Source organism: Boeremia exigua (genome assembly GCF_020726555.1).
Source record: "Boeremia exigua strain MPI-SDFR-AT-0100 chromosome Unknown C7974scaffold_5, whole genome shotgun sequence".
Taxonomy (NCBI): domain Eukaryota; kingdom Fungi; phylum Ascomycota; class Dothideomycetes; order Pleosporales; family Didymellaceae; genus Boeremia; species Boeremia exigua.
The window spans coordinates 348,688-373,568 of record NW_025763522.1 but is presented as its reverse complement, the minus strand read 5'-3'; the positions used below and the strand labels follow the sequence as shown (position 1 = coordinate 373,568).

Here is a 24,881-nt window from a genome sequence, read left to right as displayed (position 1 = left end):
TACTCAGACAGCATACCGTCATTCACTTAGCATGCCCAAGACCAGTCTCAGCGTCACTCTCTGGATACAGCAAGTAGGGCGCTGAGGCTGTGGGGTCGAGTACAGCATTCCCCTGACGGATGCCTCGTGCCCAATAGGAAGGTATCATCCACATTCACCGGCCTGATTGACTACCCCAGCTTTCCTTACATCCACTATAAGCGGGAATTGCACATCCTCATATCCTGGAACGATGCGCATCCATTCATTTGTTTTCTGTCATGTAGTGCATACGCGCCGAGCACAAGGAGCCGGAGATATCTTGGCCCCTGTACATCCCCACATGCGTCTGCAGGACAACAACCCGGTCCTCTTCGCAATAGCCAATGCAAGTCACTGCTGCGTGTCAATAGACAGGGATGAGGTCATTTGTTTTCCTACGAGCCCTGAACGATGCATCATGCGGTGCAGAGACGGCACTGCAAATTGAAAATGTCATTCAACAACTTGTCGCGAGCTCAATTTTACCTTCACTCCAGGTCATTCTGACTACGGCCCACTCATACCCGGCGCCAGCCCTAGCCCACACTCATATTTAATGTGCTCGTGCCCGCCCATCCTCCTTCTCCCTCACTTGGACCAACACTGACTCGCAGGAAGTCAATCTTGGGTGCAACATGTTATTCAAGTCCTTCATCGCGCTCGCTGCGTCTGCGCAGCTTGCTCTCGCTGCGCCTTATCCACACGGCGCCGCTTCTCTCACTGCTCGGGCCGTAAACGCCAGCGCGTGCCCAGGCTACACTGCTACCAATGTCGACGTTACAGAAGCTGGCCTCACAGCTGACCTCACCCTCGCTGGCCCTGCTTGCAATGTCTACAGTGAAGACTTGCAAGAACTGAAGTTGGTTGTCGAACACCAGACTGGTATGTATACCAATTGCGCATCACAGGACCCATCCGAAATTCGAACGGCAAACGGACATAGACTGACCCTTCCAAAGATGACCGTCTTCATGTCAAGATCTATGATGCAGGTCTCAACGTGTTCCAAGTCCAAGAAGAGGTGCTTCCTCGCCCTGCCAACGACAAGGCTGCTTCTTCCGGGGCAGCTGTTCGCTTTGATTACACCGCACAGCCCTTCGCGTTCAAGGTCACCCGTACCAGCAACAACGAGGTGATCTTCGACACTACAGGCACTCCCTTGATCTTCGAGAAGCAGTATGTTCGTCTGCGTACCAACTTGCCCAAGGATCCCAACCTGTATGGTCTTGGTGAGCACAGCGATTCTTTCCGCTTCCACACGGACAAGTATCGACGTAGCCTTTTCAACGCGGAGTCCATCAACATTCCCAACAACGCGAATTTGTACGGCTCGCACCCAGTCTACTTTGACCACCGCGGCGACAAAGGCACTCATGGTGTCTTTTTGCTGAACTCGTCTCCCATGAACATCGACATTGACAAGGACGAGGCCGGCAACCAGTACCTTGAGTACAACACCATCGGCGGCGTTCTTGACTTCTACATTCTATCTGGCCCTAGCCCTACTGCTGTCTCGAAGCAGTACGCTGATGTTGTTGGCTACTCTGCCATGTATCCTTACTGGACGTTGGGCTTCCACCAATGCAAGTACGGCTACTGGGACGTCAACATGGTCGCCGAGGTTGTCGCCAACTACTCGACTGCTGGCATCCCGCTCGAGGTCATGTGGACAGACATCGACTACATGGATGCTCGTCAAGACTTCACCCTCGACCCTGAGCGCTTCCCTCTCACCAAGATGCAAGAGCTTGTGTCAACTCTGCACTCTCGCGACCAACGCTACGTGCTTATCCTTGATCCTGGCGTCCACGCTTTCGATGAAGTTGCGGCATACAAGAGCGGTCATGATCTTGACATCTTCCTGAAGGCAGCTGACGGTACTGATCTCCTCGGCGTTCAGTGGCCTGGAGCTGTGGCATGGCCTGACTGGTACCACCCCAACGCGCAGAAGTGGTGGACTGACGAGGTCCTCAACTTCTTTGACGCCGACTCTGGTGTCGACATCGACGGCATCTGGGTTGACATGAACGAAGCGTCCAACTTTTGCCAGGACATCAACTGTAAGCCGCGCGAGAAGGCCATCGCAGATGGTATTCCCCCCAAGCCCGCCAACGGTCCTCGTCCCAACACCGGACGCCCTATTCCCGGCTTCCCGGCATCATTCCAACCCAGCTCCTCGAAGCGCGATGTCGAGGCTCGTCAAGCTATGGGTCAGATGAAGGGTTTCCCAGACCGCGAGTGGTTCAACCCTGCCTACTCAGTGAGCAACCACGTCGGCGATCTGACCGCGCTCACCATCTACCTCAACACCTCGAACTACGACGGAACCCGTCAGTACGACACGCACAACCTTCACGGGCACATGATGGCCATGACAACTCAGAACTCCATGGTCACCCGTCGTCCTGAGGTGCGCCCGTTCGTACTCACCCGCTCCACCTGGGCTGGAACTGGCCGCAAGGCAACCCACTGGTTCGGCGACAACGCGTCCGACTGGGAGCACTACCGCACGTCGATCCGGCAGATGCTCTCCTTTGTGTCGATGCACCAGATGCCGCTTGTCGGCTCCGACGTGTGCGGCTTCAACGGCAACACCAACGAGAACCTGTGCGCGCGGTGGGCCATGCTCGGCGCCTTCTTGCCCTTCTACCGCAACCACGCCGAACTCAGCACCATCCAGCAGGAATTCTACCAGTGGCCGTCGGTCGCCGCGGCCGCGAAGAAAGCCATCAACACCCGCTACACGCTGCTCGACTACATCTACACGGCGCTGCACGACCAGACCACCTCCGGCGCGCCCATGATCAACCCGCTCTTCTTCCTCTATCCCAACGACGCCAACACCTTCGCCATCCAGGAACAGTGGTTCTACGGCGACGCGCTGCTGATCTCGCCCGTCACCACCGACTACTCCGACACGGTCACTTACTACCTGCCCAACGACACCTTCTACGACTTCTGGACGCACGCGAAAGTCCAGTCCCCCGGTGCAAACGTCACGCAGTCCAACCTCACGACTAGCGACATCCCCGTGCACATCCGCGGCGGCTCCATAATCCCCATGCGCGTTGCGTCAGCCAACACAACGAAAGCGCTGCGCGCGCAGGACTTCGCCGTGCTCGTGGCCCCCGGTGCTGACGAGTCCGCGACGGGCCGCTTGTACCTGGACGAGGGCGAGCGCATCTCGCAGCCGGCGGTCAGCGAGATCGAGTTTGAGTTCAAGGACGGCAAGTTCAGTGTCTCGGGCGAGTTTGCGTATGCGGGTGCCGACGGCGAGTCGATTACGGTGGCCAAGGTGGTGGTTCTTGGGCAGGAGAAGGCGGGGGCGGTGGGGGTGTTTGATGCGGAGAAGGGCGAGGTGGAGGTGGAGGGGCCGTGGAAGCTGGATGGCGGGTTTGAGATTCAGCTCTAGAGTGGTGAATTTGGTGGGTAAATGGTCTGGATACGGGGTGGGATGCTACAGTGGGGGTTTAGAACCGGTACGGTGTGCGTAGATTAGCATACATGGCATGGCGTTCTGGGAAGGTGGTGTTTTGGCGATGAGGTGGACTTGGATCTATCCACACCTTCTACTTCGACTTTGAATTCAAATCTAATCTCTACAACATGTCTTCTGCTCCTGTGCTTCTGCTTCTCTGCTACTGCTCTGCCTTGTCAACTTTCACAAATCTACACTCGACGAGCTCAACTCCGTGCGCACAAAACACAGCTGCAATGACCCGTACAGTCTCACCGGAATCATACTGCGATCCCACAACAACCATAGCCGCAGTCATAAGCCCTGCGCAGGGCTGCAGCCACAGCATCAGCGCACCCAGCGCAGTGGGTGTGTGAGTCAGTGTCATGGTCGTGCGACACCACCGCATGGCCACGGTGTCCCAGACGCGGTGTCCGCGGTGGCATTGTTGTGCTCTGAGGTCGTGTGACGCGGGTGCGGGTGATGGGACGCGGGTGACGCGGGCTCGGTGGTGGGTGCGGGTGCGGGTGGTCACTTCGGAGGTCACTTGACCATCCGGCCACGTGATTGTTGCGCCGCGGCCTGGGCGGTGTGGGTGAGGGGAGAGGTGTGGTGGAGGGTGGAGGGCGGAGGGCGTAGTGTGTGTGCGCTGGGCTGGAGTCTTTGTGCGTCATGTCTCGCTGTGCGGTGTTCTCCGACTGCGACTGCGTGGCGCTGTGCTGAGGCGCGACTGAGCACTGCGGTGTCCGCCGTTGTACTGCCCTCCCCTGCGCTCACCCCTCCACCGCCAGCTTCGCGGCCTCCAGCTCGTCCCTCACGCTGTTCAGACTGACGTCCTGCACTTCAGAGCCGACCTCAATCCCCCGCTTCGGCCGGTTCTTGTTCAGGCCCTCTAGCAGCACGCACGCCTTGCACACAGCCTGGCTGGACAGGTATCCGCACTGCGAGCACGTGCCCATGACCTGCTTTGCCGGCCCCTTCTTCTTAGGCCCGCCGGTGCGCTCGGCGCGGGGTTTCTTCTGGCCCTTTGCTGGCGGGGCGGGGCGAGCGGGGAGGGTGATCTCCGTCTCGAGAGGACGCGCTTCGGAGCTAGGCGCAAGACTGGCTATGCTCGTACCAACGGCGCTGCCGCAGCCGGCCTCGTCGTCCTCGGCGACGCGCATGGGCGGGTTGGTGCTGCAGGAGCCGGCGCAGGCGTCGTCGCTGCCGGGCACAAGGCGGGCCATGTCTTCGCCGCTGCGGACGACGTCGAGGATGGCGCTGGGTCGCACGCGCTCGAGGTTCTTGATCAGGGCGCGGGCGCTGCCGCGGAAGGCTTCGGGCGAGTAGATGCACTCGGTGCTGAAGTAGTCGAGCTGCTTGTGGTGGGCGTAGAGGACAATCTCCTTCTCGTAGGCGTATTTGAGCGGCTTGGAGCGCTTGATGTTGGTGTTGTCGGCGACGGGGCCGGACGAGGGCGCGAGCGAGGGCGTCGACGTCACGATGGAGGTGGTGCGGGACAGGCGGGGGAGGTCGCCGCGGAGGACTGGGGGCGTTAGTTGCGCACTCAGCGGACGGCGGGACAGGATGGCTCACGGTTCATGAGGACGGTCTCAGCAACGTCATCCGCATTGTGGCCAGTGACGACGTGCTTGACGCCCAGCTTGGCCGCGCCCCGGTCCAGGGCCTGGCGGCGGAACACGCCGCAGTACGTGCAGTTGCCCTTCTTGCCCACCTGCTCGACCACCTGGTCCATGGTCCACCCGTACAGCTCCGCATAGCCGAGGATGGTCAGCGGCATGTCGTACTGCTGCGCGTTGCGCTTGACCGTCTCCAGGCTGTCATCGCGATAGCCCTTGATGCCCTCGTCGATGGACAGCAGGATTAGATCCAGCCCGTAGTCGTAGCGCTCGTTCAGCGTCTTCAGCACCGACGCGAGCACCGTCGAGTCCTTGCCGCCCGACGCCCCGATTGCGATGCGCTCGCCGCGCTGGAAGAGGCTGGTCGAGACGATGGTGTGGTGGATCTCCGTCTCGAACACGTCGATGAAGCACAGCTTGCACAGCTTGGAGTGGTCCTTCGGCCGGAGGATGAGGGCACGGTTGGTCTTGCACACGGCGCATATCGAGGGCGGCATGCTGGGCGGTTGCGCGTTGTGGCGCGTGGGATGGAGGCGCGCTGAGGTCTGGCGGGGCGAATCTCAAAATTCGTCCCCGAGTCATTTGTGAGATGCGGGCAGCGTCCCCGAGTCATTTGCGCTTATCCGCGCCATTGGCTGCCTGCTCACTGGGTGGAAGGGCAAATTGCATTCCTGCAGCAATCAACGTTTCTGCAGTCCTGCAATGTTACCGTGTTAGGAAATAACGGTGGTGTAGTCTGGTTGTCTCTGGCCTTCTGGTTTCCTCCACCCACACGCTGCTTCCAAGCAGCCAGATATGCCGTCATCCACAGCCCACCCTTGTGCCATCACTCTGCCTCCTGCCGTGATATTCCACGCCAGTCCTTCCAGCCAGCACGGATCATTCTGGAGGTATCTAGTGAATCTTCAGTGCTTGGGGGTGCGTCAAGTGGCATGGCCTGGAAGTGTTGGCTTCGACGTGCACTTGCAACTGCATTGACTGCAAATGGGGCCACTTTCGCGGGTACCGTTGACCGTCGACTATCTCAATCATTCAATTCCAGCAGTCTTGCAATCACTCCCTCTCCAAGGCGCGCAGCCAAGTACCACCAGCCACTATCACATCATCCTCCGTAAGTACAACGGTCGAAGGTGGTGGAAAGACAGAGCCTTGCCCCACCAACCACGCTAGCGGACCGTCCACGCCCTACAAGTACACCATCTCCAATCGGCCGCCTATAAACAATTCCCCCAGCCCTATATATCCATCTAACAACCCCAACAATATACACCCATCCAAAATCACCAACCCTTTACACCCATCCAACAACCCCAACCCAACACCCAACACCACCCCCAAAATGCCGCCTCCCGACTCCCCCCTCCCCCAGCCCTGGCGCCGAACCCCCCTCATCCACTCGACCACCCTCTCCGCCGCCGCCGGCTGCCAAATCCACCTGAAGCTGGAAAACCTGCAGCCCAGCGGCTCCTTCAAATCCCGCGGCATCGGCAACCTACTGCTCTCGCACCTCGCCTCCGTCCCCGCGGACGCCCGCTCGAAACTCCACTTCTACTCGAGTTCGGGCGGCAACGCGGGGCTGGCGTGCGTCAGTGCTGCGGCCGCGCTGGGCGCGCCGGCGACGATTGTCGTCCCGCTGAGCACGAGCGCGTTTATGGTCGGCAAGATGTGGGAGGCGGGTGCGGCGGGGGTGTTGCAGCGGGGCGCGAGTTGGGCCGAGGCGGATGCGTATTTGCAGGGTGAAGTCATGGGGGAGGCGCGGGCGCGGGGCGAGGCGCCGGTGTATGTGCCGCCGTTTGATGCGCGGTTGATTTGGGAAGGGCATGCGACGATGGTGCCGGAGATTGTGGAGGACTTGGGGGAGGTGCCGGATGTGCTTGTGTGTAGTGTTGGAGGAGGGGGGTTGTTTTGCGGGGTGATGTTGGGGAGGGAGGCGCTGGGGGAGGAGGCGGAGAGGATGAAGATGCTTGCTGTTGAGACGGAGGGGGCGGATTCGTTGAATCTGTCGTTGAGAGAGGGGAAGTTGAGTACCCTGCCTGCCATCACCAGCATTGCGACTACACTGGGGGCCAGGACGGTGGCAAAGCAAGCTTATGAGTATGCACAAAGGGATTGCGTAAAGAGCTTGGTTTTGAAAGATACAGAGGCTATGGAGGGGTGTGTGAAGTTCGCAAACGATGAGAGGATCATGGTCGAGGCTGCGTGTGGCGTCAGTCTTGCGCTGTGTTACGGAGGGCGGCTGAAGAAGGCGTTGCCGGAGCTGACGGAGACAAGCAAAGTGGTGATTGTGGTGTGCGGCGGGAAGAACGTCACTGCAGGAATGTTGCAGGCTTGGGCGGAGGAGTTGAAGCAGACGGCATGAATGATGAATCCTCGAAAGGCAAGACGACTGTGCATATAGATCACATTAGAATAGACAACTTGCACAAGCAAATCGCGAAATAGCCTGGGGTCTCTTGAAAGTTCAATTACCGTCGAGTCGGTGAGCAACGCACATAATAGAAGTGAACGAGCCTCGAGCGTTTGTTCGTCCCTCCGACAGGTGAAAGCACGTCAGTGCAAACGCAGTTGTTTATATACCATCCACACCCGACTCCACCGTACCACACAACCGCTCTCTCTATATACTTTAACATTTCATAATACTCACCAGCGCGTCTCTTCAAATACTTTACAGCCATGGCAGACCCCATCCGCGCCGCGGGTAAGCTCCTGCTCGAAGCGAAGCAGTGGCAAATCGACACCGCCAGAAACGAGCTGGCCGAAGTCGAAACGCGCCTCGCCGTCCGCCAAAGACTTCTCGAAGAGGAGCGCAAGTCGTTGCTCGCTTTGCTGGTCGGCTGCTACAACTCCCTGCAAGAAGAGAAGGCGCGTGCGCTGACCGGTCTCTACACTCACTGGCTAATTCTCTGCAGTCGATCATGTACCAGACTCTTGACGCTGTGCAGAAAGAAGAGGGTGATGATGGCGAAACAGAGGAACTGAGAGCCCAGTACGACAAGCGCTGGGCCGGGCAGATTGAAGCGCTCGAGGTCATGATCGAGCAACACTACGAGAAGAATCCCGAGTGGGACTACCCGCAGGCGTGGTTGGACAAACGTGCGGCCAATGCGATCAGTGGCGACGGAAGGAAGGTGGAGCATGCTAAGGAGAAGTAGGGAGGAAGCAGGGTTCTTTGAGCAAGAGTATCTGAGCCGCTTGTGCAGGCATTAATTATTTCAGACGACTAGCAAAATCCTTCCATCTTCTGCTTCCAGAGATCGGGTATAAGTTTAACAAAAAGTGCTTGAAATGCTTCGCCGGAGCAGCATCAATTCTATCCGGTCCGTTTCCAGTCCAGACTCTTCCATTCTTCACTGCCAATGCCTGATCGAACATCCAGTAGTACCTGTGCATCGAGTGATACCCCGCATATCTCTGTATGTTGACGGGTTGGCGGAGTGCCCTTCAAATCCAAGCCAGTGCCGTCCATGACCTCGAAGATTACGCGAGACGAAATGCGATCCTTTAATCGTTCGACCCCTCCGTAGAGGTACTGAAGGTGGCATCAGGCCAAGAAGTCAGCCCCAGTCAATCTCAACAGCTGAGACTGAAATGCTCGTTTTTCAGCCGGCAGAACCCAGATTATCCCATTCGCCGTTGGAAAATCTGACGTTTGGGTCGACTGGTACTTCCAGCTGGAGTCTCAACACATTATCCAGCAGATCCTTCACCACCACCTCGAGACTGCCGTTTTCATACACAGCCATCGAAGTCGCCAGGATCTCCGTCGGGTAGTAGCGTTCGTTCCCTACATTATCGGTGTTGCACCACAAATTCGTCCAGAAATCCCAGTCGGTCCCGTTGTGCGAGATGAGGTGCATGCAGTTATTCGTACCGCGTGAGATGACATGCGCGAACGGATACCCGTCCCCGCCACGGCCTTTGACAATGCTCTGTGTGTCCGGGAATTCGCCGCCCTCGTGGCTGGCGCTGACGATGAGCCAGTCGCTCCATGCACCGCCTCTGAACATCTTGTGTCGCGAGCTTCCGTCGGTAACGAATATGTCGATCACACCATCGTCCCCGTCGCGCCATGAGACAGCCATGGGCGAAGAAATGGAAGGGGGTCCGGGCGAGATAGCCTGTCTAGTCCACAAACTTCGTCCAAACGGATTACCCAGATCCTCCCAGTTCTCAGGCCACCCAGAGTCCGGTGTCCAGTGCTTATGCATGAAGGTCTCGCCATTGCTGATAAACACGTCGATTCGATCTTCGCCCCATGTTGTCGCCGAGACGTCTGCTGAGACATTGGTACCGAGTTGCGTCCATTCGCTCCACGCGGAACCGTCGTACGAAACAATCCACACAGACCCTTCGCTATCCACGTTGACAACATCGACCCTATGCTGGGCCCTCGAGATCACAGCAGGACGCCGCAGGAACTTCGCCGCAAACTCGAGTTCTTGCCAGTCCTCCCACCGGCCGTCGTGGAAGTGCATGTACAAGATGCCGCCGCTGACGCCATTGACGGCGACTGCTGTTCGCGTCGTCTCACCCGTGTTGACAACCACAGGGGTAACTAACAATTGGCGATAGGGATCGACTTCGAAGTCGCGGTCGAGCTTCCTTGTGTATATGCGGCCTCTGGCACGCAGATCCCAGATCAGCAGGTCGGGGACCTCTACAGCGACGCTGATGTCTCTCGGCATTGGTCCTTGTGCCTGCAGAACAGGTTGAGTAGGACCAGGCGTAGGGTCAGGGAAGGAACTCGAAGTTGCAGGAGTGCCGGTTGGGTATATTGCCCGACTTGAAGACCAGGCCTGTAGTTGTTGGTCACGACTATTCTCTGCGTCGCTTTCAACTGTGTTAGTACGGCAGTCCGGGGACGAATTGGCCTTGAACCTACTCGGATCTTGATCTCTTTACGCCGTACGCTGCACCGAATATGATGATAGCAAGGACTCCAAGTGCTACAAGACTCCATACTCGGACTCGATTGTCCGTCCATTTTCGTTTTGGAGGCGTTGCTGGCAATTGCGGGTTACCTGGAGGCGTTGTTTGCATTCGCGGGTTACATGGGGGCGTTGCTTGCAACTGCGGGTCACGGACAGAGTACTCCGGAGGAGCCTCGTCCGGGTGATGCACCCTCTGTGGTGCCATGACGTCGAAGTCGCATTGGTATTTGACTCCATATCCGGGGAGATCGTCTGATAATATATGTGCTTGCATCGCCAAGATACCAAGGTTGCTTCACAGTACACAAGGCGTCGCCAGCCAATCAGCGCCGCGGCTTGTGCCGCTAGTGCCGCTGCGGCGACAGATTGATCACACCGGGATTCGTACGGGCTGCCTGATGTGGTAGAGCGCCAATAGGAACATTGAAATCCAGCCTCTTTACATGGGCAGCCAATTGAAATAGTAATTTTTGCCGTACAACCGTGACGGCGTGGCGATGGGTCGGTCATGTTTGACAATGTAGTAGAATACCTGCAAGATGTCAGTATTGGAAGACGAGCCAGGTTTTTTCTCAGATAAGAAGGTGGAATCCCATTCGCGGTAGCTCACAACTTTGGCATCATGGGTGAGAGTGCTTGCGCTTTAGATCATGCGGTCAAGTGCAAGTGACCTCGTGCTCGATCTTGACAAGGGTCTGAATTAAAGCTCACCTTCAAGATCCTCACCGGATAGAGGGATGAAATATCCACTGATGTCTTTTGTCGAATCTGCAAGTCCGTTTGCAGTTAGTAAAGGAAAGCGGGCATGAGAGTCATGTTGTATGAACGTCGTAAGTATCTTCTCCCCGAGCCTCTCAGGGTTGATTCTCTATTGGATGCTGCTACGTTGAATTCAAGACGTTGCCCGAGCTCGTTTGTGATACTTTGGCTGTCTTAGGAGGAATATGCTGTCAGAGCTTCCAGCCCGGTACGACACCATTTATTCGATAGTCGAACGTTTTTGAGACACGAACGCGTTATATGGCGACCAAGAGACTACAATATGAGTTAGTACCTGCCGTATCGCTAAGATGAAAGCCCAGAGAACTCCTATGCTTCGTGACTCAGCTTTGCTTGAAGTTCGAAGGTCGCTGCAGACGCCGCCATTCTCATTCCCAACGCAAGCATCCAGTCTGGAACAGACTTGTTCTGACCTGCGAGCGTGGCGCTGTGGTGGAAGCCGTGGACTGTACCATGAAGATTTGACATCTTCCCAATGCAGTCAGCGTTCTCAGAGCATAAGAACTTACGACATACTGCGCTTGATCGCACATTACTGGGGACCCACTTTTGGGTGAGAATGCAAGACGGTAATGCCATTTGTGAAGCCGCAGAGCCATTTGACAAGCCATGCAAGCCAGCGATCACGACCGAACGGCTGTCGCTGAGGCTGGAAGAAGCGACGTCGACGTCCTTGACAACAAAACCCATGGAAGGCTCGAATGAAACATGGCACCCCGTGTTTTGAGAACCCGAGTGTGTGGCCTGGCAAGAAGCGCCGCTATGGCTTCGTGGACGAAGTCAGGACAGAGATTGCAACTAAACAGCAGATACCACCCCTTTCCACTTCAAGAACACGGGATCTATTTTGCATGAAGCAAGTTGAGGTGAAATGCAACTTCAGCGTAATCGCTTTTGGGGTTGTCCATTGGAATGTGCTGTGACAAACCACAGCACTCCTTCACCACAACACGCACCTGCGCAGGCTGCTTGGCAGGCCGCTGGATGTTTAGGCTTCGCCGCTATATTTATCTGACCTTGTTGTTGATCACACAACGGAGAGCGCCGGGACACATAAAGCTGGTCGCAGTTATTGAGGAGTATGACATTCGCGTTGGCGATGGCATTTTCCCAGCGTGCTTAGTTGTAGATGTATCCGAGGCGCATGTTTGATCTGCGTCTGACGCAATCCCGCACTTACTCGTGTATGTATATGCAGCCCCCAAACGCTCTAAAACCAGCACAATGTCAGCTAGCGGATCTCGGCAGTGAAGGGTACGTACTCCAGATGCCGTGTCTTCCAGAGCCGGAGCCGTGTGGGGCGGCCCCCAAAAACCCTCAAAGCTTAAAAGGACAGCCACTCCCGCTGCCACAGTGTGTGGCACAGTCATGCAAGTCGCTCAATTGCAGCATCTGGGTGTACTCGCCATTCTCGATTGTATTATTGTTACTGTTTGGCGGCTATTCTTACACTAGATTCTTTCTTGCACTATACTTTCGACACCGCTGCCGCTCTGCTTTCCTCTCCGCTATCCACAGGCAATTGCTCGCTACCTGGCTCAGTATCAGACCGAAACGCCCGAGGGACTAGCCACCGTACAAAGGAAAAGCAAGGAAATCAAGACAAGGGAATAACATGTTCCTTACGGAAACTGGTATCCAAGAACTGTACAAAAGGGAACAGATGTCGCATCGCTCTGCAAGCGACTGTGTTTCGGACTAGCCTCCATTTCAGAAGGCCGAGGGGGTTGGTTGGGGAGGTTGAGGTAAGACTGGTCAGCTCTTAGCTGGTGGCGAAAAACCTCTGAACGAGACCGTTACCGGTAGGATCGCCCTGGACGTTGTCGGGGTAAATGTAGAAAGCAAGCGCGATGATGGCGTATCTGTTTGGCATTAGCGTAAGTCGTTGCGTGCAGGGTGTAGTACTTACGTTCCGAGGCACATGGCGCCCTCAAGGTAGTTGCTCTTTCCATCCTGGATCAAGTAGTTGACGATCAGCACCGAGATGAAGAAGATGATGGTCTCGAAGCCCTGGAAGTGCAGGGTCATGGGCTGTCCCATGATCCAGCCGAGGATAACGAGGAAGGGAGTGACGAAAAGCGCGATCTGCATGGAGCTGCCAATTGCAACGTTGATGGCCAGGTCCATCTTGCCCTTGTATGCGACGATAACAGCAGTTACGTGTTCAGCGGCGTTTCCAACAATGGGGATAAGGATCAAACCGACGAACGTCTTGCTGATGTGTGCTGACTCGACGATGGAGTCGATGCTGTTGACAAGGAACTCGGCGCAAATGGCGACGAGGACGGTGACGAGGACGAGCGCAACACCAGCAGCGACGGGGGACAGGATCTGGCCGTCCTCGTTCTCGTCATCTCCACCTTCCTGGTTCTCGACGTCGGCGAATAGGGCGTGGTGGGAGTACAGCTGGAAGTACAGGTAAAGAATGTACAGGATGAGGAGGATGATCGAGGTGCCGTGCGACAGAAGCAGGACGTTCTTCTCGGCCTCGTGTGTGCCGCCGTTCTGCTTGTCGCCGGAGATGGTCGCGTACAGGGTCGCGGGAATGATCAGCGACGCAGATGCGACAGCCATCAGCGAGGACATTGTCGATGCGACGGTCTCGTTGAAGCTGCGCTCCTGCTCGCGAATACCGCCAGCGAGGAAGCAGCAGCCGAGCACAAGCAGGATGTTGGACAGGATGCTGCCCAGCATGCTGGCCTGGACAATGCGGATCTCGCCCTGCTTGAGCGCGACAATGCTAACGATGAGCTCGACGGCATTGCCAAAGGTGGCGTTCATCAGGCCACCCAGCGTCTGGCCGAGCTTGGCAGAGAGCTCCTCAGTCGCAAAGGACAGCAGCGCGGCCAGCGGGATGATGGCGATGAAGTTCAGGATGAAGACGGCGGTGGGGTTCCAGCCGAGGGCGCCGGCGATGATGCCAACGGGGACGAAGACGAGCAGGACATTGACGTAGTTGCTGACCAGCGTCGCATAGACGAGGTGCATAAAATGCTTGGGCAGTCTGGTGATGGCCGACTCGTCGGGGCGAGTGGTGCCGAGCAGCGGGGTGTGCTCTGTCGAGCCATTTTGCGGTTGCGGCATAACTGGATCGCTGAGAGAACGCGAGCTGCCGTGGCGACCGATGCGGTGGAAGTCGCGCTTTATGTTTTCTGCCAAGTCCGGTTAGCCAAGACCTGCCGAGTGCCTTTGTACTATCGGAGAAGGCCTGCGACGGAGACGGTAGAGAGCGGTGGTGCTGCGCCTGGCGTCCAGAAGGGACGGGTCACAGGACGGTGGTGTTGGAGGGCTGCGTTCCAAGACAGGAGGGGCGACGAAGCCGGCACACCGAATGCGGACAGCTGCTCGGGGAGTTGTTGATTGCAGGACTCACTCATTGCTGTGCGGGAGACGCAGATATCAAGAGTCCCGTGGGCGCGGGTATGCTAGCAAGTACTTATTTGAGCGTGTCAGAGGCGCGCTGCTAGGATTGACGCTGTAGCGGGCAGGTGTGAATGCAGTTGGCTAGTGGTCCGACAAGATCAATTGACCGCAGATCGCATCAATCAGACTGCACACAAAAGACGGTTGAAGAGAATCGAAGAGCGATAGCGTGAGGGGAAAGAAGGCGCAGCGCTCCTGACTGACTGTGTTGCTCGCGCTGCTGATGACGGAATGAGATGGCTGGGAGCTCCAGAGCTTGCTGGCGTTTGCCAATGAGCACTGCCTCAGCCAAGCGCACCACCGCGGGAAGTGCTGCTCCACCTGCCCCTGGCGCCGTTGCAGAACAGCGGGTTGCCTGCGGACAATTCCTCGTCAGCCGAAGCATTGCGCACTCGGCCGCCCGCAGGGCAAGCATATCCGGCTCTGCCAGCGTTGCTTATGCGGACATCAGCAGCATTTGCGCACTGCGCCGGGCGTCGAGGGAGTTGAATGCGCGACGTCATCGTGTGCGCTGGCTTGACAAGCCAATCTTGCTTCGTCGATCATCGATCGCACGGCCCCGCCAGCACCCGCCAACGAAACCGCCAACGAAACCACCAACCACCGCGCAGCATCACGTCTGAGAGGCGAATCCCTCATTCGACGAGATATGCCAAGCTGGCGATGATTTCGCGTGAGCTTTCGGCGATGACAGTCTCACTGCCTGCCTCGTGTGTACTGCCATCAGCAGCATTGGCCCGGAGTATGTCCATTTTGCAATTACCAAGGCCAAGCGCCTGCTCAGCGCTCCTGAGCCCGTGGCTGGTGAACAAATGCCCGAGACCTGACCGCAGCCACGCAAGGTGGTGCTGCAAAGTAAATTCAAATGCAAGGCAGCGCCTCTCAGGTACAGTTCTGCGCCCCTGAAAGCAACGGCATGGCAGTCGCAGGCTGCATTTGCCACGCGTTAAGCTGAGAGACGACATCAGCATTTGGAAAACCATCGTCGCTCATCAACAACCTTCAAATACTGCCGCGCAACAACGTGTCATCTTAGTGTTCAATCTATCGTCATCATGAAGTGGTGAGTAAAAAGGTGCTGAAAGTATCTCGAGCAGCCTCGGTGTTGTGCTGGTTCTACAATCCACTGATCCTTGCATTCCTGGCAAGTGCATCTTAAAGCACGCTGTGTTCTATAGGTAGGGTGATCAGAGCGAAGGATTCCACAGCGGCATGTCGAACGCCTCAACACGTGGGGAGACCAGCAGAAGCACCCCGCAGTAGTCAGCTCAGCCTCGACAACCGCGCCGAAACAAGCCATGCTCGTGCAACACCCTCTGAGCTCTGGCGTTTCGTCTTCTTTCGAGACATGCTCAACGATGGCTTCTGCGATCCGTGCAAGGCCCTGTTGTGTGGGAAAAGCGAGCCTTTCGGAACGTTCTCGGGGGCACAACTGTATTTGCACCATCCAAATGCTGTTTCGTTTCAGGAAGCTCTTGACTTGCATTGTCCATTGTGTCTGCGGTTATGGGCGGCGATGGGCCGACCCTCTGAACTTGCAAGTACCAAATTCGGTAAACCTCAGCAAGACGATGCATTCAGATCAGATGTGTATACGATGGAGTTTTTCCTGCATCGCGAACACACAGACACTGATATCGACGAAGACGCAGAGTCGTTCAGACTTCATCTCATGAGTTCAACGGGTACTGCCTCACACTCCTCAATCAACCTGAAATTTACCAAAATCCAGCAATGAGCCCTGCTCCAACGACACAGCCCCTTTCCTCGACCACAGGATCAGACTCGGCCTTTGAGTTTCTAGCCACCAGTCTCAGAACGTGCCAGACGTCCCACACTCGGTGCCATCAACTAACTTTTAGCACGAACTCTCTGCCAACACGAGTTATAGACGTTGGCGAATCAGCTGGCGATCTCGTTTCCTTGCACGAGCGCGGTACACTCGACCAAAACACCTCTTATGTAGCCTTGTCACACTGCTGGGGAGGTCTTCAACCTCTCATACTCTCTGCAAGGACAGAATCAACGCTACGCCGTGGGATAGATATCGGTGAACTACCTCGGACGTTTAGAGATGCTATTTTCGTGTGTCGTAGATTTGGCTTTCGTTATCTCTGGATTGACTCGCTGTAAGTATGCTGAGTTCACCAGATCGGACGCATGCTTACTCGCCCCTACAGCTGCATCATGCAAGACGACACAGCAGACTGGGCTAGAGAATCCAAGTGCATGAGGAAGGTGTACAGTCATGCAGCTTTCACAATCGCTGCAACCGCCGCAGAGGATGGAAGTGTGGGGCTGTTTTTTTATCGACCCCATCCTCGATTACCTCCTGTGCAGGTTGAAGCGACCTGGCATGCTGATCCATTACCTGCTTTCGAAGACAGAAAGACAAGATTCTTCCCTCCGTCAGATACTTACTTCATCGGCGATTTCATTGGAGAGGTCGATGACATACAACGCTCGCCACTCAACAACAGGGCATGGGTAGTACAGGAGCGTTGTTTGTCACCAAGAATCCTACACTTTGGCCGCGAAATTCTGTACTGGGAATGCCACGAGTTGTTTGCCAACGAACTTTACCCGGATGGTATATCAATCCCAATACCAGCCATGAACATGTTCAATCTCAGACACCTAAAAGCCAGGACCTTCGAGAGACGAATCTCGTCATTCCAAGAGGATCGGCAACTTACAGCTGATGCGGTAATACCTACAGATGTAGACTCAGGTCTTGGCCTTTACAACGATTGGCTCAGACTCCGTCTGATATACTCCCTGTGCAGTATAACACGCGAAGAAGACTTGCTGGTGGCACTGGCAGGTATAGCAGACGAAGTAACACACATGTTCTCTCTCTCGGCGTCTGTCTCACAAGACGACCTTTCTACACCACACATGACGTTCATCGCGGGAATGTGGAAGCCATATCTACTACAAGAGCTGTCTTGGTCGCTCATGGCTCACCACCCGGGCGGTTTCAACAGGCCAACGAAATGGCGGGCCCCGACATGGAGCTGGGCAAGTAGCAGGTGCGCTATAGGCGGCTCGAAAACTCTCATGGCCCTTATCATGCACTCGGACAGCGATCCGCGGCAGCTCTCGTTGGGAAAAGACCAACCAGATATACTCGAGGTGAAGAGGAAGCTGACAGCCTCGGAATCCGCAGAAATAGTGGAAGTGCACATAGAAACGGCGCTCTCGGGAGAGATAACCGCAGGTTTTCTGCGCCTGGGCTGCCGCCCGTTCCGGGAGAAAATGCGACTGAGTCCCAAAGGCACATCCGGCGCGTTCACGCACTCGCTCCCAGCCGAAGCGACGATCAGCAACGATACAAATTGGACAGGCATCACTCTTGATAGCGCAAAAGACGGCACGGAGATCGATGTCACAGCCGTCGTTCTCGCGCGCTTCCGTACCCCCGAAGGCGAGTCGTGGGTGGAGGGCCTGGTGCTACAGCCCTCACTTCAAACGCCGGAGATGTACGAACGCATTGGAAGCTTTTTCTTCAATGATTCTGAAGCGCCGATTGCGGAAGGGGCTAGGATACAGAAAAGGCACGAAGAGGCCGAGCACCAGGTCATCACAATGATCTGAACATGATGGATACCCTGAGTGTATGCAAACCCCGGCCCCATGCCTAGCCCGACAGCAACGCAACCAGGAGCGAACTGGATATGCGTAGCCACCTCAGCAGAGCAGCTTTAGTACTACTAGAGTCGCAGACCTCCACTCCCAGTCCAGCGGCGAAGATCGACACTGCCAACCAGCCCGCCGCCGCCGCAGCAAGCAAACACCCTGCCACTGTACCAGCCATACACCACCCTCCCCCGCGCCCAGCAACTCTCCCGGAGCGACGCACACTTCCACAGACCTACCTGGAACCACTAAGCTCCAGCGCAATCCCCACCTCCTAGTCCGCACCACCGCCTCCCCAGACTCTAGCAATGGCACAGCACCGCAAACGGCTCGCACTGACATACACCCCCCTCCTCCTCCTCGCCTCGAAAACGCTGGTGTCGATACACACAACACACAGCCAACACGATGTACCCTGCATCAGCACCAGGATACAGGTGGCTGATTGGTTGTCATGGATGCTGATACACGTGAGCGTCTTTGCTCTGGTCGTTGTGGTGTGGGGTTGAGAACGCGAGAACTTAAGTACATGAGATAGCGCAGGTCGAGGGCAGCGGGCGTACCAACACATCACGCTCGAGAAGACAGAAGCTCCCCAGAGCTCGTCCTGGAATACATGTACGCGGACCTCGCCACGAGGTGTGTCACTGCTTGACTGCATACCGCATCCTTCCACGATCCCCTCCCACTTCTAGTTACGTGGGACTTCCGCGGTGAGGACCTTCGATCTACGACGCTGCCCAGGGCCACTGGAACGGTGTTCGATAATCTGGCCCGTGGTTGCGGGGTGCACGCTTCGTCGCCAGTGCTGGTGCGTGGTTTGGTTGGACGAGGCTGTTACACCTTGCCAGTGACTCGTTTGCGCTCACGTCACTTGATGGCCGGTTGCACGGGAGGTCTGGAGTAGTCCTAGAGCGGAGCAGTGCCTCAGTAGTCCCAGAGCGGAGCAGTGCCTCAAAACGTGTAGATCGCGTTTGATGTTGTCAAGCCCGCTTGCCTACACAAACGGCTGTCTGCACTTTCCCGCGCTGTCGAGTCAACGTCACCATGTGCGATCGAAACAACCAGCCAGCTCGCCCTCCTCTAGCCATCTATCCATCATCACTACGGGACCTACCACCCTATGCGTTTTGCCCCGGACGACCCGCCCTCACACAACCATGTATCCTTTTCTCGACTTCCTCTGCTGCTTCCACGACCGCAAACCCGCCCCAAAGCCACACCCACACAAACCACCCGCACCCACGCAGCCCCAGAGGCACAACACTCTCCCCTCGATCCCTCCTCGCGCCGCCACCGCGCCCAAATCCCCGCCCCGCCCCCGCCCCAAAGGCCTCCTCCAAACCCTCAGCTACCGCACCAACCCGCCCTCCAAGAGCCCCGACATCCCGCCCGACAACATCTTCGTCCCAATCCAGCCCGATGCCATCCTCCCGCAGATCCCCATCGGCGACCACCACCCCGTGCCGCGCACGGGCATCGAAGACCCGCACTCGCGCACCCTCCACACCAACGGCTTCTACGCGAACGCGTTCCTCGGCGGCCAGAACCAGCCCGTGTGGACGCACCCGTACAGCGTGTGGTGGGGCAAGGGCGCGCAGGACGTCGGCGTGCTGCAGACGTGGGGGATGAACGTGGGGTGTGTCGAGGAGGGGGATGTGGAGTACGGGCCGGGGGAGCCGCCGAAGGTGAGTGCTGAGAAGACCGCGGGGGCGGGGGCGGGGGCGAAACTGACTGTGCTAGGTGTTTAGTTGCCCGCGGAAACAGTGCTTAGTGCTGTCGGCGGCGGAGCTGGGGGCGCTGACGCGGTTGTCGACAGATTCGCATTTGCCGTTCTCGGTGAATATTAATCTGGGGCTGGACGGCGGGGAGGGCGGGTTGAGGGTCTCGTTTCCGGTCGTCCAGGGCATGGCGTTTGTGACTGCTGGGTACCGGGGCGCGACGCCGACGGTTCAGACCGGTGGGCGGGGGTTTGTGGAGGTCAACAAGCCGGTCATGATGGGCAGGGTGGCGAAGTATAAGGCGAAAGACTTCGGTGGAAGGGACTGGCTGATCTACGTCAGTCCGTTGGCGAGCACGACGTATGATGCTGGCGCGTTCGTCAAGATCGACGCCAGCACGCTCATGGGCCCGGCGGGTTTCAACGGCACGATTCAGGTGGCGAGGAACCCGCTGGGCGCCAAAAGCGAATCGATCTACGACAACGCCGTTGGGACGTTTCCGATCGAGGCAACGCTCACTGCCGTGGTTAACGAGGCCAAGGCTACGTACTCGTTCAGCTACACGAAGATCGGTGCCTCGCCATTACTGATGTTTGCTCTGCCGCACCACATCCAGTCTCTTGATCCCGAGCTCAGACTAAAAGTCACGGAGCTGCAGCTGCGCACGTCGACCAAGGGCATGGCAACGGCAGTGTGGGCCGAGAAGCTTTCCTTCATCGAGACCAACCTCCCCGTCACCATGTCGTTTGGCCCCTGGAACCCCACCATGAGTGCCAACGCGAAGATCCGCTTCCCCCCGGATGTTCTCTCCTTCATTTCGTCGATAGCAGAGCACGACCTGCGACGCGCCATGAGCAGCCCCATTCCACTCGACTCGTACTACTACGCCGGCAAGTCCCTCTCCGGATTCGCAACTCTTGTTTGGGTTATCAAGGAGGTGCTGGGGCTCGCTGAGGTTGCCAATGCCGGTCTTACGAAGCTGAAGCAAGAGATGGCAAAGTACGTCCAGAACCAGCAGCGCTACCCGCTCTACTACGATGACAGCTGGAAGGGGGTGGTGTCGAATGCCGGATTCGCCGACTCGGGTGCGGACTTTGGCAACACGTACTACAACGACCACCACTTCCACTTCGGCTATTTCGTCTACACGGCCGCGGTCATTGCGTTCCTGGACCCGGAGTGGCTGACGCAGGGCCACAACAAGGCATGGACGAACATGCTGGTGAAGGACTTCGCCGAGAGCGACTACAAGGGCCGCGACTTCCCTTTCTCACGCAGCTTCGACTGGTGGCACGGCCACAGCTGGGCCAAGGGCCTATTCGAAAGCGCCGACGGCAAAGACCAAGAAAGCACCAGCGAAGACGGCTTCGCCAGCTTCGCCCTCAAGATGTGGGGCAAAGTCACCGCAGACGCCAACATGGAGAAGCGCGGCTCCCTCATGCTGGCCCTGCAAGCCCGCTCCTTCAACACCTACTTCTACCTGACTTCTGCTTCCGTCCAGCCCCCGCGCTTCCTCCCCAACAAAATCTCAGGCATCCTCTTCGAAAACAAAATCGACTACGCGACTTACTTCGGCGACTCCCCCGCCCTCATCCACGGCATCCACATGGTCCCCCTCAGCCCGGCGTCCGCGCTCCTGCGCCCCCGCTCCTTCGTCAAAGAAGAATGGGACGCCAAGTTCAGCGACGGCCGCGCGGTGCGCGACGGGCCCGACGGCGTCGAGGGCCCCTGGCGCGGCGTCTTGCATGCGAATCTCGCGCTGCTGGACCCCAAAGCGAGTTTTTCTTTCTTCAGGGATGGGGTCGCTGGGTTCTGGAGCGATTTGTGGATCGATGGGGGCGCGAGTCGGACGTGGTATTTGGTGTTTGCGGCGGGGTTGGGGGAGCTGGGGAGGGGTGGGCGGTAGGTTGGATATGAGGTTGGGTTGGTGTGTTTCTTGGGAGCTTAGGGGGAGAGATGGCGGGTGCTGGGGCGTGTGGATGTGTGTTATCTCGCGCCTACAAGGTGGAGTAAGGCGAGTGTAAACCTCGATATTCCTCCGAGTGCGCCTCAACAGCTACTTCTCTCCACTGTGTGCGATGTAAGAGTCTCCCGCGGCGCGGGCGGACTGCGGACACGGCACGGCACGGAACACCCAGTCTGGCGGCCAGTTTGCAACACACACACTCCATTTCAAAGCGCCATCTATGTGTATAAACACGAGCTCTATCGCTCTCTCTCTCGAATCCCCCATCCCACGACAACAAGATATAACTTTTCCAAAACGCCCCCCCCATGGCCCCGCTCACCCCAGTACAAACGTCCACGCAAACGCCTACGCAAGCGGCTTCCGCATCGCCCCAATAACGCCCCCCTTGACCAAAACCCTTGGCAACACAGCGTCCTGATGCGTCCGCTTACTCGTCCACTCCCTGCCCTTGGGCAGCCTGAGACTCCTTTCATACTGCTCTCGTGTCTCGAACGGAAAAGGCAAGCTGCCGGCCATGTACTTTTTATTCGGCTTGACGACCTTCTCGCTGATGATGACGCGGTCCAGTTTCCGGTCTGCGCGCGCGGAGGCGTCGACACCAGGCGTCACCGTCGTCGTGCGCCAGCCGCGGTTGCGCCGCTTCTCGGCCTTGGTCATGCCGTCGCCGGCCCAGGCGCCCCAGCCGGGCAGGAAGGTGGTTGTTTCCTTTGCGGCGTCGTCGGTGGTGGTGGCGGCCTTCTCGGCGCGGAAGTCGGCTTCGACGTTGTCGCCCGCGAAGCCCTTGGCGGTCAGTGCGTGGTTGCGGGCTAGGCTTGTGAGGTCGAGGTCGTCGCCTTCGTCGGAGTCGGCGTCGAGCTCGGATTCGGATTGCTGGCCGCTGAGGACGGTCGCCCAGCCGTCGGCGTCGGCGGTTGTGATGCGCTGTTGGAGGAAGTCGTCGACTGTTTCGGAGGGGGCGGGCTGGTCGTCGTCTTCGTCGGCGAAGTCGGTGAAGGGGAGGAGGTCGTCGGCTGCATCGTCCTTTTTGCTCTTCTTTGCCTTGGCTGCTTTGGCGAGGAAGGGGTTTGCTGCGTCGGCCTCGGGTTCGGCGTTTGCATTTCTGCTCTGTGTCTTGCGGGTGTTGGATGCGCCGGTCGAGAAGGGGTTCTTAGGCTTCTCGTTCTTGCGTGTGCCGTTCGACAGTCCGCCTGTAGCAGTTTCCTCGTTCTCCTCATCAGAGCCAGCGCGCTCCTCGAATTCGCTGCCCTTGACCGGGATAGCTGTCGTGACAACCTTGCCAGGCCCGTACTTGCGGCGTCCATTACGTGTAGCGTTATCCGCAATCTCGTCCTCGCTGTTCTCCCCAGTCAGCTCGCGGCGCATGCCTTCAATAGCCTCGTTGTTCTGTGCGCGCTTCGCCTTCTCGGCCTTTTGCATGAACGCCATCTGGCCCAGCTTCGAGCCCTTCTCGGAGAACGGGTTCTCGAGCTGGTTTAGCTGGCGCTGCAGCAGCTCGTCGTCGTCGGCCGACTCGTCGTCGCTGTCCTCTCCATCACTGGGGACATCCGACGCCTCGTCATCCGAGTCGAGGACCTCCTTGCCCTCGATGCGGCGCCGCAGCTCCTCGTTCCGCTTGGCCATCTCCGTAACGCCCGCAAGCGCATCCTGGTCCCAATTGGCGCGACCCGTCGCCTTGATGCCCTTGGCCCACTTGCTCTCGCGGTGCTTGGCGCCCATGCGCTCCTCGGCTCTGCGGCGGTCGTTGTGCTCGCGCTCGTCTTCGGACAGATCGACGCCATCGGCCTTGAGCTGCTCGCGCTCCTTCTCCAGCAGGCGCTCGCGCTCTTTGCGGTGCACGCGGCGGTAGGCCTTGCTCTTGATCTTCTTGATGCGCTTGGCGCGCACTTCCTCGCGGAAGAGGAGCTCGCGTTCCATGCGCAGCTGTGCACGGCGCCTTTCGACTTCCTCAATCGGCAGCTTGTTTGTTTGCAGGATCTCCCACTTCTGAATCTGCTCCTCGTCGTCTTTGCCGTTGGAGAGGCCGCTCTGCTGCAGGATGGACTGGATGGTGCTTTCGAGGTCGTTGGCAGGGGCGGCGGTGGTGGTGGGGAGGAGACGGTCTTCGCCCATGGCCTTGCCGGCATCTTTGTGCTGCAGCGGGAACGAGAGGTGCTCGGCGCGGCGGTTCTGCTTGATGGTGTCGGTCCAGCGGTCGAGGGTCTCGTTGGTTTTCGCGTTGGCGGCAGCGCGGTCGAGTTTGTCTTGCTGGCGCTTGGGTAGAGGCGCCTCCAGCTTCCGTGCAATGTCACTTCGCTTCGAGTTTTTGTCGTCGCGCAGCAACTTGAGTGCCCTCTTCTTCTCATCGTCGCCCGCCTTGGGCTTCAGGCTGAACAAATCCACCTTGCGCGACACACCGAACTCATCGGGCGCCGCAGACTCGTGGACCTCGACCCTCTTGCCTTTCGGCCTGTCCTCGTCGCCTGCGGCAAGCGACGAAATCAGATCCTTGAGCTGTGCCTGGCGATCCTCCTCATCCTCGTCATCATCACTAGACAGATCACTCGCGCCATCGCGGCCAACATCCTCACCCTCACTCGGCTCCTCGCTGTCACTCACGTGCGCAGCCTTCTTCTTCTTCCTCTCGCGCTCCTTCTTCTCCTCCCTCTCCTCCTCCTCATACTGATCCAGCGCAGTCGCCAGATCAATCCCCTCCTCCCCAAAATCATCCTCCTCTTCCTCCTCGTCCTCACTCTCGCTCATATCAACATCGCTGTCTCCCTCCCCAACCCCTCTCCCCTTCTTCCCCTTCGCACCCTTACTCCCCCGGAAACTAAACCCCTTGAACCGCTCCTCATCGCTCTCCCCAAACGCCTCATCGGAGTCAATATCCTCATCGTCATCCTCATCCACATGCCCCATCGTCCACGTATTCCCCTCGCTATCACTGCCCTCATCGAAACTGTCCTCGCCCCGCCGCCGAGCCTTTTTCCGCACCCCGTCGTCCTCATCTTCGTCGGCGTCCGAGTCGGCGTGCGCGCGCTTCTTGTGGAAACTGGGGTCTAGTTCGCCGAGCCGGTTTTGCCGCACTTTGGGGACGTCGGGGTTGTCGTACTGCGCGATGGCGAAGGCGTTGAGGGCGCGCTTGGAGGACTTTTGCGTGTTGCGCGAGCCTGGGGCGCGGCCTTTGGGCTTCGCGGCTGGGCCGCTGGCGAGCGAGCTGCGCGCTATTCTGGGCGGCATTTTGGTGCGTGTGGGAGTGTAGAGGTTGCGCGGGTGGGCGAGCGTTGGTGGGTGAGTTGCGGCTTGGCATTGACTTTTTTTGAAGCCCGTGCGCTCGGA

The 24,881-nt window shown here is 57.9% G+C and overlaps 10 protein-coding genes across 10 annotated transcripts; 5 read left to right on the top strand and 5 right to left on the bottom strand.

Moving 5' to 3' along the window:
- Window positions 1–656: 656 nt before the first annotated feature.
- Window positions 657–3,433, top strand: C7974DRAFT_433179 (alpha-glucosidase precursor; the record flags this gene model as incomplete). The annotated part of the gene is made up of 2 exons (XM_046144902.1): window positions 657–903; window positions 981–3,433. The coding sequence occupies 2 exons, from the start codon at window positions 657–659 to the stop codon at window positions 3,431–3,433; spliced, it is 2,700 nt and encodes an 899-aa protein (XP_045997773.1).
- Window positions 3,434–4,069: 636 nt separating this feature from the next.
- Window positions 4,070–5,641, bottom strand: C7974DRAFT_163232 (uncharacterized protein). The gene is made up of 2 exons (XM_046135998.1): window positions 5,054–5,641; window positions 4,070–5,003 (listed from the first exon to the last, which is right to left on the bottom strand). Exons 1-2 carry the CDS (start codon window positions 5,592–5,594, stop codon window positions 4,252–4,254), a joined length of 1,293 nt encoding a protein of 430 aa, XP_045997772.1. The 5' UTR covers window positions 5,595–5,641; the 3' UTR covers window positions 4,070–4,251.
- A 711-nt stretch (window positions 5,642–6,352) lies between these two features.
- On the top strand, window positions 6,353–7,544 carry C7974DRAFT_163230 (tryptophan synthase beta subunit-like PLP-dependent enzyme). The gene has a single exon (XM_046135997.1). The coding sequence runs from the start codon at window positions 6,437–6,439 to the stop codon at window positions 7,454–7,456; it is 1,020 nt and encodes a 339-aa protein (XP_045997771.1). The 5' UTR covers window positions 6,353–6,436; the 3' UTR covers window positions 7,457–7,544.
- Window positions 7,545–8,267: 723 nt separating this feature from the next.
- Window positions 8,268–10,270, bottom strand: C7974DRAFT_391916 (uncharacterized protein). The gene is made up of 2 exons (XM_046141630.1): window positions 9,983–10,270; window positions 8,268–9,930 (listed from the first exon to the last, which is right to left on the bottom strand). Exons 1-2 carry the CDS (start codon window positions 10,234–10,236, stop codon window positions 8,700–8,702), a joined length of 1,485 nt encoding a protein of 494 aa, XP_045997770.1. The 5' UTR covers window positions 10,237–10,270; the 3' UTR covers window positions 8,268–8,699.
- A 1,506-nt stretch (window positions 10,271–11,776) lies between these two features.
- On the bottom strand, window positions 11,777–12,328 carry C7974DRAFT_163206 (uncharacterized protein). Its single transcript, XM_046135995.1, has one exon. The coding sequence runs from the start codon at window positions 12,179–12,181 to the stop codon at window positions 11,819–11,821; it is 363 nt and encodes a 120-aa protein (XP_045997769.1). The 5' UTR covers window positions 12,182–12,328; the 3' UTR covers window positions 11,777–11,818.
- Window positions 12,329–12,477: 149 nt separating this feature from the next.
- On the bottom strand, window positions 12,478–14,123 carry C7974DRAFT_163215 (vacuolar calcium ion transporter /H(+) exchanger). The gene is made up of 2 exons (XM_046135996.1): window positions 12,721–14,123; window positions 12,478–12,673 (listed from the first exon to the last, which is right to left on the bottom strand). Exons 1-2 carry the CDS (start codon window positions 13,893–13,895, stop codon window positions 12,574–12,576), a joined length of 1,275 nt encoding a protein of 424 aa, XP_045997768.1. The 5' UTR covers window positions 13,896–14,123; the 3' UTR covers window positions 12,478–12,573.
- A 347-nt stretch (window positions 14,124–14,470) lies between these two features.
- C7974DRAFT_375148 (uncharacterized protein) lies at window positions 14,471–14,857 on the top strand (the record flags this gene model as incomplete). The annotated part of the gene is made up of 1 exon (XM_046140191.1): window positions 14,471–14,857. One exon carries the CDS (start codon window positions 14,471–14,473, stop codon window positions 14,855–14,857), a length of 387 nt encoding a protein of 128 aa, XP_045997767.1.
- An 826-nt stretch (window positions 14,858–15,683) lies between these two features.
- C7974DRAFT_163179 (heterokaryon incompatibility protein-domain-containing protein) lies at window positions 15,684–17,878 on the top strand. The gene is made up of 2 exons (XM_046135994.1): window positions 15,684–16,363; window positions 16,415–17,878. Exons 1-2 carry the CDS (start codon window positions 15,969–15,971, stop codon window positions 17,829–17,831), a joined length of 1,812 nt encoding a protein of 603 aa, XP_045997766.1. The 5' UTR covers window positions 15,684–15,968; the 3' UTR covers window positions 17,832–17,878.
- A 1,155-nt stretch (window positions 17,879–19,033) lies between these two features.
- C7974DRAFT_310205 (endo-1,3(4)-beta-glucanase 1 precursor) lies at window positions 19,034–21,500 on the top strand (the record flags this gene model as incomplete). The annotated part of the gene is made up of 2 exons (XM_046138260.1): window positions 19,034–19,561; window positions 19,617–21,500. The coding sequence occupies 2 exons, from the start codon at window positions 19,034–19,036 to the stop codon at window positions 21,498–21,500; spliced, it is 2,412 nt and encodes an 803-aa protein (XP_045997765.1).
- Window positions 21,501–21,839: 339 nt separating this feature from the next.
- On the bottom strand, window positions 21,840–24,325 carry C7974DRAFT_391903 (small nucleolar ribonucleoprotein complex subunit Utp14). The gene has a single exon (XM_046141629.1). It carries the CDS (start codon window positions 24,300–24,302, stop codon window positions 21,909–21,911), a length of 2,394 nt encoding a protein of 797 aa, XP_045997764.1. The 5' UTR covers window positions 24,303–24,325; the 3' UTR covers window positions 21,840–21,908.
- Window positions 24,326–24,881: the final 556 nt, after the last annotated feature.

Excerpts from the sequence above, each read along its gene's own strand:
- C7974DRAFT_163215 (XM_046135996.1), bottom strand. The coding sequence starts at position 13,895 with ATGCCGCAACCGCAAAATGGCTCGACAGAGCACACCCCGCTGCTCGGC. Across the intron at positions 12,674-12,720 it reads GGCGCCATGTGCCTCGGAAC|ATACGCCATCATCGCGCTTG; the intron begins GTAAGTACTACA and ends AATGCCAAACAG.
- C7974DRAFT_163232 (XM_046135998.1), bottom strand. The coding sequence starts at position 5,594 with ATGCCGCCCTCGATATGCGCCGTGTGCAAGACCAACCGTGCCCTCATC. Across the intron at positions 5,004-5,053 it reads TGAGACCGTCCTCATGAACC|TCCTCCGCGGCGACCTCCCC; the intron begins GTGAGCCATCCT and ends TAACGCCCCCAG.
- C7974DRAFT_391916 (XM_046141630.1), bottom strand. The coding sequence starts at position 10,236 with ATGGCACCACAGAGGGTGCATCACCCGGACGAGGCTCCTCCGGAGTAC. Across the intron at positions 9,931-9,982 it reads GTAAAGAGATCAAGATCCGA|CGACGCAGAGAATAGTCGTG; the intron begins GTAGGTTCAAGG and ends CACAGTTGAAAG.
- C7974DRAFT_391903 (XM_046141629.1), bottom strand. The coding sequence starts at position 24,302 with ATGAGCGAGAGTGAGGACGAGGAGGAAGAGGAGGATGATTTTGGGGAG.
- C7974DRAFT_163206 (XM_046135995.1), bottom strand. The coding sequence starts at position 12,181 with ATGACTGTGCCACACACTGTGGCAGCGGGAGTGGCTGTCCTTTTAAGC.
- C7974DRAFT_163230 (XM_046135997.1), top strand. The coding sequence starts at position 6,437 with ATGCCGCCTCCCGACTCCCCCCTCCCCCAGCCCTGGCGCCGAACCCCC.
- C7974DRAFT_163179 (XM_046135994.1), top strand. The coding sequence starts at position 15,969 with ATGAGCCCTGCTCCAACGACACAGCCCCTTTCCTCGACCACAGGATCA. Across the intron at positions 16,364-16,414 it reads TATCTCTGGATTGACTCGCT|CTGCATCATGCAAGACGACA; the intron begins GTAAGTATGCTG and ends TCGCCCCTACAG.